The 9,730-nt window shown below is 38.4% G+C and overlaps 1 protein-coding gene and 2 long non-coding RNA genes across 3 annotated transcripts; all 3 read left to right on the plus strand.

Annotated features, from left to right (window-relative positions):
- Window positions 1-1,190: 1,190 nt before the first annotated feature.
- LOC145205533 (uncharacterized) lies at window positions 1,191-4,131 on the plus strand. The gene is made up of 4 exons (XR_013853682.1): window positions 1,191-1,254; window positions 1,977-2,078; window positions 2,257-2,344; window positions 3,604-4,131. It is a non-coding gene; the product is annotated as an uncharacterized LOC145205533 (long non-coding RNA).
- Window positions 4,132-4,840: 709 nt separating this feature from the next.
- LOC145205532 (uncharacterized) lies at window positions 4,841-5,843 on the plus strand. The gene is made up of 3 exons (XM_080078268.1): window positions 4,841-5,226; window positions 5,294-5,394; window positions 5,746-5,843. Exons 1-3 carry the CDS (start codon window positions 4,980-4,982, stop codon window positions 5,785-5,787), a joined length of 390 nt encoding a protein of 129 aa, XP_079934394.1. The 5' UTR covers window positions 4,841-4,979; the 3' UTR covers window positions 5,788-5,843.
- A 749-nt stretch (window positions 5,844-6,592) lies between these two features.
- Window positions 6,593-8,028, plus strand: LOC145205418 (uncharacterized). Its single transcript, XR_013853650.1, has 3 exons — window positions 6,593-6,663; window positions 6,929-6,994; window positions 7,398-8,028. It is a non-coding gene; the product is annotated as an uncharacterized LOC145205418 (long non-coding RNA).
- The last annotated feature ends 1,702 nt before the right edge of the window (window positions 8,029-9,730 follow it).

The raw sequence follows: 9,730 nt of genomic DNA on the forward strand, positions 1-9,730 counted from the left end.
TAAGCAACACGCGTGTTACTGTTATGCACAAATTGCACAATATTTGCAATAACAATTGGGCCCCGCGGTATTATGACATCACAAATGCAGGCCATCTGCCGCTGCTTTGTTACGGCGCAACCCTAATTAGATCACACGCGCTGTTAATGAGCTCAGCTCTTTTCTAAATACAAAGAAAGCAAAGTAATTTGACCCCAAACATTTTTTTTCGCACTACTGCTTACCATAGTCTGTTCATAAAACACAGGTTTCAGTAACATAACAAGCTTACTAAAACCGAATAAACAAAAATATACTGCGCTATTGATTTCTGAGTTTAATATTCGGCACGCACGGGACAAGCTTGCCAAGGGTCAGACAAAAAAGTCACGGGACACAACGAAATTGTTTGCGAAGTTTCCTGTTCGGGACTTTTTTTCGCTACCGTCTATTGTCTTTTGTGACGTCACATAAGATATGGAAACGCATCAACGAGTGCTACTTCGTGCGTAACTATGTTTTAATTTTGCAAATACAATAAACGAATAATTGATGTTTCTTTTTAACTATTTAACTTGACACGCTTAACTTTACATATTTTGCTGCTGCGTTTTTAAGTCTCCTTGGGTAAATTCGAACGTAACATAGCCTACATGTAATTCTTGCCCAAAATATTCGCATTCGCTGTTCAATATGTATATACACCAAAAACACACACCAAGAACACAATAAAAGCTAGCTTTCAGTTTTATTACATAACTCCAGTAAGTAACCAATACCATTTCCAAAATAGCCTAGCCTTCTTTATTTGTCAAAAAATAGCTACTTTATGCAAAAACATTTGAAATCTAAAAAGCCAAATACAGAAATGGGTTTATCCTTATTCCCTAGCCCCTACAACAAATATGTTTTTGTACGTAGAAACATTTCTTTTCAGATTAACTATTTTTGGCAAAGTTATTGATTTCAATATAGGTTATGGCAAAAAGCACACTGAAAAAATGCTATAGGCTACTTTTACCGGCAGTTAAATTGTGATTAATGCCGACTTTAAAATTAGCTAAACATTTCTAAAGATGACCCAGGAACGGAATTAAGATGTAATGACAAAATACAATACTTGTTTCGGGTGTGTATTTGATATCTATTAATTCATGCATTTTTATTGTACGAGATCACGTGACAAAATGTCAGGTACGTCGTTCTTCTTCTTGAAATGATGCGCCGGAGTCGACAGGTTGTCCGACGGGAGGTGGAAAATGGCGGAAGTTTCAGGTAACTTATGTTGTATTTCGAAGCAATCATTCATGTGTGGTTCAGAGATTAAACGATTGATAAACACAAACATTTTTTGAAAACTATTTTAACAGTAGTAAGTTTTAAAATGTTACATTTTTATACCAAGAATATATTCGAAACATAAATTTCGCAAAAGTACCGTTTAGTAAGTTAGTCAAAATAGCTAACCACGTAATTGAGAATAATAATGTGGACAATTGCGAATTGATTTTGGAAAGTTTATTAGAAGGTGGAAAAATATTTCGCCTTTTTTTGAAATTATGGCAAACTGCACGGAAAGGATTTTTGATCGTTTTTGGGAGTTTGTTTGTCGCATTATGTTATATTTAAGTAAATGTATTATTTGTAGATGTTGTAAATGCTTGGTTGCCAATTAAATTATAACTGTTAGCTGAATGCCAAATAAGTTAATATGCTTTGTATTTTGTAAACGTTTTGTGGGTAACGTTTTAATAAGATTTAGACAAGTTAGGCATTAAACTATAGCCACGTTCTACAAAACAGTTGCTCTGTGACATAACAATGGCACGTTGTGCAAGCAATCCCTAATCGGCGCTGTTTTCAGGCGATCGGCGCTTTTCGCTGATAAACTCGCTTTTTGCGTTTCAAGCAATCCAGTGTTGTTGCAATTTTGTCGCTGGCAGCTTGAAGGAGAGGAAAGACTGAATGTTAATCCACAGTTACTTGAATGGTTTCAGGTTATGCTGCTGATTTTGAGGCTGCAAAATGTTCAACAGTATTAAATGCTGATGAATTAACTGCATTAAACGACCTGCGCCGTATGCTGTGTACAATTTTAAGTAAGTTATGTTTTTTTTATGTTTTTTGTTGTTGATCGCGATAGTTTTGATTCTAAATCTTGCTTAGCGCGTTTGTATTGTAGCGTACATAATGATTTCAGTTTTGTATAGTTGTAATTTTTGAAAATACCTATTATATATTCTAAGATACTTGATATATTGCAAATTATAAATGCAGACATTCAAGTTTAAGTCGACCAACAAACAAATGGACGCAAGCGACAAGTTGGCCATTTTCCCTTTTGAGCAACGACCTACGGATAAAGGTGGGTTTATGTTTGCGTGTGTAATGTAATCATGTTGTACCTAATTCCTTTACAATGAATCTGAGATTGACTGAAATAACTAAGTGTTAATATTGTTTTAAATACTTTTAATGTCCCGCGTCCTAACTGATTTACCAATTAATGCTGGTTGTCTCGAGTTTGTTTAAAACTAAAACGTGTTATAAAGGAAGCTTTAATATAGTGCTGTGGATATAATTGTTGTAAATAACAGACATATCAAAAATAGAACACTATATACGGATCTGTTCATAAGTTTAATGGTGAAAATAACGGCCCAAATAGACGTTAAAAGCGACATGCTTTATTGTTCAAACGTTTCGGCAAATGCTCATGCCATCATCAGTGATATATCAAAAATAGTTGCGTTAAATATGTTGTTTACAGGAAAATGTAGCGAAGCGTTGTTTAGTTATTTTATTGTGACAAGGCTTGCTCTTTTTTTAATTAGAAATTAAACGTATACCGAAACACAGTGTTAAGTTGTTTGAAGTAGATTGTTGTAAAAAATATTGTGTTAAATTTAGCCGCATCATGTTAATTTAAAGGTGGTGTTTGCACGTTAGGGGATGCGTTTTATTTTTGTAATGCAGTAAACCATAACTTGCCTTAGTTAAAAAATGCTTAAGTTGCAAAATAATTATCACACTAAAAACTCATTTTTTTCTGAACCATTACACTTGTTAAGCCCCAATAGTTGTTGCGCAATTTCTTCTCCAACCACGCGTTGCATAAATGACGTAACAATACTTGGTATGCGCAGAACAGTCACGTGACAAATTAAGCCAATCACCGAAGGTATTCCCTCCATGCGCAATAAGCGATGGTTGCCAAGTATTTCGAGTTTCAGGCTGATTGTGAGATTTTTGTGTGCTTCCGGGTTAAGCAGCCAATCAGATTCGGCCACGTGTTTTACTTGCGTCTCCACGTGTTGTAGCAGCCTCTCGCGGCTCAGTGCAAAGCAAAATGTCGCGCTTGCTTAATTTAAAACAGCGCAACGTGCGTTTATTTAAATTAGGATTAGTTGTTTTTCTGCCACCAATAGTTTTGTAATGGTAACGTAATGTATGTTTTAAGTTGCGTTAGTTAGTTCTTATAAAAACAAACGGTTTTGCGAAACTGGTTTAAAATCCTAATTCTTGTTTTAATGTGTTTTTTGCGATTTAACTTTCTGGTTTATTTAATATTGTACCAAGCTGTATAGTGCGTAACATAAAATATTTATTCCACTTTGTCAACAGAACACCTCTGGTCCAGTCGACAATAAAGCACCAGATCCGGGCTCAGACTTGCAAGTCAAATTATTATCATCCCGTACCACATCAGACAGTTGAGATGTTGATAACGTACGCGCATGGGTTTTACACCATGAACTTTCACCTACAAAATCACATCTACGTTTCAAATGGACATTGAAAACGATGGTGACATATCTATAGAGGCATTTTTTCAACGGACTTGGGCTCGCAAAGTCACACGATCACCGTTTTAAAACACCATGGCCAGTATGTTGTGACTGAAGCATAGTACGCAATGGACATGGACTCACAAAGTCACTTTATCTATCCCAAAACATTACGGACATTCAACTGGGGCTGCAACATGCGTATCAACATTATACGCAATGGACTTGAACTTTCTGCGCGCGAAAAATGTTGTTCATTGTACGGCGGCCGGTTCTTTAGGCAAGCACAAGCGTCAGTGAAGGTTTAATGAAATAGCTAAAGGTTCAGTATTTTATGCACTTTACTAAAGTCAGATTTGAGTATTGATTTACTGCAAAGCATTAATGTTAAACGGAAGCTTATAGTAAGGAGTTACACAAACAGTAGATTTTTCTGAATATTGAGTAGTTTGTGTCGTTGATTGATTTTGGTGTTGCGTGAAAATTCTCGGTCGCTGAAACCAGTTTCCGGTTCCGGTGTTCGGGAATTCCCCTCTGCACGTTAATTTGCGCAAATCCCCCCCAACCCCCAACACCTGGTTGTTCAACGTTGCACCTGCGTATTCGTGTTGCAGGGCTGTGCACGGTCTTGTAATGCGGACGGTATTCTGAGAAGTTGATCTGTTTGTGCAAAGTTGAGAAAGTTGAGTTTATTTAACATCAGACAGACAATAGAACAGCACGAGGCTAGATTGCAGCAAAATACAGTGTCACGAGAAAGAAAGCAACGTACGTTTATTTGTTTTATTGTTTGTTTGGTTTCTTTATTATAAAGGCCTCTTTTTAAAACGCAGCGTCTGCTGACGATAAAGTTTCTGGGCCTAAAAACGTAAATGTGTTTTTTGTCAAATGTTTATTTTTTGCACGTGCCCCTTTTTAACCCAGCGATTGCTGGCGATAATTTTCTAAACGCAGCGATTGCTGACGATAAATGAATTCTCCAAATGCATGATGTCCTGTTATAATGTGAAAAAGTTTCTGGGCTTTAAAACGTCTTGTTGCACAATGCACAGGTTTGTGTTACTGAGAAAATGTTCCCTTTTAAACCCAGCGACGACTGGAGATAATTTTTCAAAACGCAGCGATTGCTGACGATAAACGAATTCACCAAATGCAATTTGTAATGTTACAATGTGAAATTTGCTTTTCAAACAGTACAATTGTTGATATATCATGAAAATGTCCCTTATTTGGCCAACGACGGTTGGCAATAGTTTTCAAATCGCTGCAACAGCTGACGGAATAGTAACAATCCCCCAAAAGTGCTTATTTATATGTTATGTTGCAAAACGGCCTTTTTACGAACCAGCGACGGCTGGACTTAAACATACGAACCCCACAAATGTGTTTATTTCTGTGTTCGCAATAACTTGTCGTTGTGGCATTCTGCTTGAATCAAAGTTGTGCGTCCAACTTAAATGTAAGTATCCGTGTTGCAAGTTGCCGACCTCCGACATAATTTGTAAATTCGAATTTATCTTTCACAGACGGACACACAACGGCAGTGACGTCATCACTGTTGTCATGGGAACATGTCTACGTTCGTTCGGCACGGTGGACTCATCCGATATATCGGAAATTTGGATTAGTGAGTTATTACGTCTACTTTGCAGCTCCTGTCATGATTACTATCGCCCTGTCCTGCACATATTCACGTTAAAACCGACTGTGTTTGCAGAGAAGCTTCTTACGTTGAACCAAAAAGGTTTTAAACATTCGCAATGTGATTTTGTGACCGTACATGCACGTAATAATAACGAAACAAAAAACATATTACAGCAGCAAAAAATCAATGAAATGTCATATTTTTATTAAACATTTAATTCCTTTTTGCACACCATGGACAGCTACGTCACATTACACCATACTTCGATAAATTCAGTTGCAGATTTTTCACTAACACAAATAACTTTCAGTTAAACAAATATTTTGTCACTAGATGGAGCTGTGTTCTCAGCGGAAACTCTGCATCAGCAGCTGAACAACATCAACTTAATCCTTCATCGCATCAAACAGCGTCCTGTGATGCAGCGACAATAAAACAGGTTTGTGCTGTTTCCACTTTATACGAACGAACACTTTCATTCACTTAAGAGATTATTATCAAACAACACTGTGTGATGCTGTCATAAACTTTTGTAATTGTAAGCAAGCACTGAAGCGAATAGAATGACACACTTTAAAACAGGGAGTCGAACCGGAACTGAACCCGAACCCGCGAACCGGTTTGAGCGGTTAATTTCATTAAACCCGAACCGAACCCGAACCGCTATTTACGATTTTCCAAAAACCCGAACCGGAGTTGAACCCTATATTTTGTTTGGCGTTGGACCCGAACCGGAACTGAACCAGTAAAAAATGCAGTCTGTTTTATATTTTGTGATTTTTTTTCAAAACAGCGCACTTAAGAATACGCGAGATAGCACTTATTGGGCGTGTCAAAAATAACAGTGCACGGTCAAAAATCTTGTGGGGTTTGATAAGGCCAGGAAGACGAATGAAAATTTGAACCGGTTTAAAACTGCAAACCGGTTCGGACCTGATAATTTGCCCAAACCGGAACAAAACCCGAACCCGAAAATATACATTTTTAAAAACCTGAACCGAACCCGAACCCTTAAAAACAAAACGAAGTGAACCCGAACCGAACCTGAACCCGTATGACAAGCGGTTCAACTCCGTGCTTTAAAACTGGTATAAATCCACTTTTTAAACAGCATTCTTAATTTGTCATGCTTTATTTATTAAACTTTCATGTTTTTTTCAGGTTGCTGTGATGAAATGAATAGAACAGAACCACGTGGCATGACGTAGCGCGGCTTTTCTGTTATCTAGGCGACGATTGTTGAGGCTGAAAGTAAGTTTTGACCGAGTTTGTATTCTTCTTACGGCGATAAACGGGCACCTCCTTCTAAACTCCAAAAATTCGCTCTTTACCAACTGAATAATATCACTGTTAGCAATTAAAAGCAGTTGTTTTGGTTACCATTCAGCAATTGGAACTAACAGTCGATAACATGTCCGTTTTTACATATAGCAGCTTTTGAGATTTTACCACTTAATAGACACATTTCTGTACCGGTGTAGTTCGTATTTGATAATAACGAATATGTTTTGTGCAGGCGATTCGGGATTTTGTTGCTGTTCGTTCAAACAAGTTTAACCTCGGAATTTCTACAAGCTTCAAGGTGAGAAAATATATTCAGTTTTTGTGAGTCAACCTTGCTAAGTTAGAACACTGGTTTAAATTTTAAACACGCCCTTCCTTAAATTTTGCTTCAATTTGCTTGTTTCGGTGTAACATTGAACAGCCTATTATTAATTACCTTGTGTGATGGTCACAACTTGTGTGGTGGCAGGCAAAGCTAGGATCCACTGGTCTAAACCTGAATTCCATTGAACAAGTGCATTGCCTATGTTTGTTTTATCTTCTCATACTGCCCAGCAAAACAGTAGGCAAACACAATCACCACTCACAAAACAATGTAGTTTACATATGTTTGAAATTTGGACCTATGCTAAATATACTAACATATTTATTCTGTGGCCATGCAACAAAACCTCGATCTTAATTTATTTTCTCTCTTTCAGATTCTTCAGATCCAACATTTCGCCTCCAAACCTTCATCACATCATTAACTTCAAAATTACGGGCTGTCAGTTATTAATAGGAGACTGCTGCGTTATAGTCAACATTGAATGCGAGATTTCCACCTAGGCCCATAACTCTATGCTAACTTGCGCTGGGCCTCCATTCGTCATTGTCAGGTCCAGCGGATTGGAGGCCTAAGTTATTTTTGTTTTTTTTGGTGCTACAAATTAAGTCGCAATTAAGTTTATGTAGTTGTAGCACCGATAACTAGGGTTAGAATAGTTAGGCTGGGGCTTTTATGGGTTCGCACGCCGCATTCCCTCTTAGTTATGGGTTTAGTTAGGCGCGGCGCGTTAAACTTTAGCGTTAAAATCTAGGGCTAGAAACACGTCGCCATCACCCACCCAGGCCCGCTGGGGTTCAAATTCCACCAGAGTTTGATCCCAGGAGTCAAAATTCCACCGGAGACGGGTACCGGTGAAGGCGTTCCTAGTAAACTTCGCTATCCGTCGGACGAATGGGCCGGTTGGAGAGTGGAGAGGAAAGGTTCGCGAGCACGCCGGCTAAAAATACCTTAAGGATGTTTTCAATTCCCCCCTAAACATGTCTGAATTCGGGAGGGTCCGTCTTTGATGATGATGTTGTTGTTTGAGGCAGTGTCCATTTTTTGTCTGTTCTATTTGTTGTCGCTTTGTATAACGTGGCTTTTCCGTGTCTTCCCTTTTTGTCATAAGCTTGAGCGCATTGTAAAGTAGGGATCTGTCGCTTGGTGTCGCACTGTTTCGTCAGTGCCGTACATCTGTATTGGCTGAACAGCCCACTCGCGGTTTATTCTTCCATAAGAAGACCCTGGACTGCGGTTGGGTTGCGATGTCATGCAGATGCACATCTTCTTTGTTCTTGTGGCGATTCCTGCCACCCAGCGGTTCTTGCAGCTCGTGTATTTTTTCCACAGGTACTTTTTTGCAGGTACATTTTTCCACAGGTTTTAAACATGGTTTCACATATGCAGTCTGCTTTTGTTTTATATTTTATAATACTAATGTTATAATATTCCCTACTTAAGCAAATCTCGCATTCCTTGTTGACTCGGCCTTATAAACCCACTTAAAAGCTCTGTTTGTTTCATAACTTTGCTTTTGGTGAAGTTTACACTGCCAGGCGCGGCAGCCTCACATTTTACTTTTCATAGGCTAAATGTTGCGGAGAAGTCAGATAGATAGCGAGCTCAGAAGTTGTTTGTTCTTGTTTTTGTTTGTTATCTAGTTGCGGCGGCATTATATAGGGGCGCGCAGGACGATGGCGGTTCCACAAGTATGTTTGTGTGGGAATGTTTGTGAGTTAGGCTTAATAACGTTAGGTGCAAATTGCACTGAAGAAGATGAACAACCAATCATGTACGATTCGATAGAAGTTCAACCAATCATGTACGATTCGATGGAAGTTCAAGCAATCATGTACCAGATGAACGAAGAACAGTTTTATGATTTATATAAAACACAAGTGGCTTGAACTTAAACACGATTGGACTGCGTTCTAAACTGGTTCAATCGTAGGGACCAAGGATTTTTCTGTGACCACAACTAACCATTGGTGGTTACTTTGGGATTTTTTGGTGGCCACAACTAACCATTGGTGGTCACTTTGGGATTTTTTGGTGACCACATCTAACCATTGGTGGTTACTTCGGGATTTTTTGGTGGCCACAACTAACCATTGGTGGTCACTTTGGGATTTTTTGGTGACCACATCTAACCATTGGTGGTTACTTTGGGATTTTTTGGTGGCCACAACTAACCATTGGTGGTCACTTTGGGATTTTTGGTGGCCACAACTAACCATTGGTGGTTATTTTGGTACTTTTTGACCACAACTAACCATTGGTGGTTACTTTGGGATTTTTTGACCACATCTAACTATTGGTGGGTATTTTGGGATTTTGGTGACCACATCTAACTATTGGTGGTTATTTTGGGATTTTTTCTGACCACATCTAACCATTGGTGGTTATTTTGGGATTTTTTGGTGACCACATCTAACCATTGATGGTCACTTTGCAATTTTTCTGACCACAACTAACCATTGGTGGTTATTTTGGGATTTTTGATGACCACACCTAACCATAGTGGCAACTTGTCAATTACAAAATTATTTTTAGTGACCATAACTAACTATTGGTGGTCACTTTTGCATGAAATAATATTTTAGTTGTCCACGACTAACTTTTAGTGGCAACTTGCTAAAGTTAAGAAACTAACCACCCTCTCTTTTCTACAGGAAACCAACTTGTTCGAACCTTTACGCAGTTTAAAATACTGCTTGAAATCAGTAG

This window comes from Phallusia mammillata, chromosome 8 (genome assembly GCF_965637545.1).
Source record: "Phallusia mammillata chromosome 8, kaPhaMamm4.hap1.1, whole genome shotgun sequence".
Classification (NCBI taxonomy): domain Eukaryota; kingdom Metazoa; phylum Chordata; class Ascidiacea; order Phlebobranchia; family Ascidiidae; genus Phallusia; species Phallusia mammillata.

Excerpts from the sequence above, each read along its gene's own strand:
- LOC145205532 (XM_080078268.1), top strand. The coding sequence starts at position 4,980 with ATGAAAATGTCCCTTATTTGGCCAACGACGGTTGGCAATAGTTTTCAA. Across the intron at positions 5,227-5,293 it reads GTTGTGCGTCCAACTTAAAT|ACGGACACACAACGGCAGTG; the intron begins GTAAGTATCCGT and ends TATCTTTCACAG. Across the intron at positions 5,395-5,745 it reads TATATCGGAAATTTGGATTA|ATGGAGCTGTGTTCTCAGCG; the intron begins GTGAGTTATTAC and ends TTTTGTCACTAG.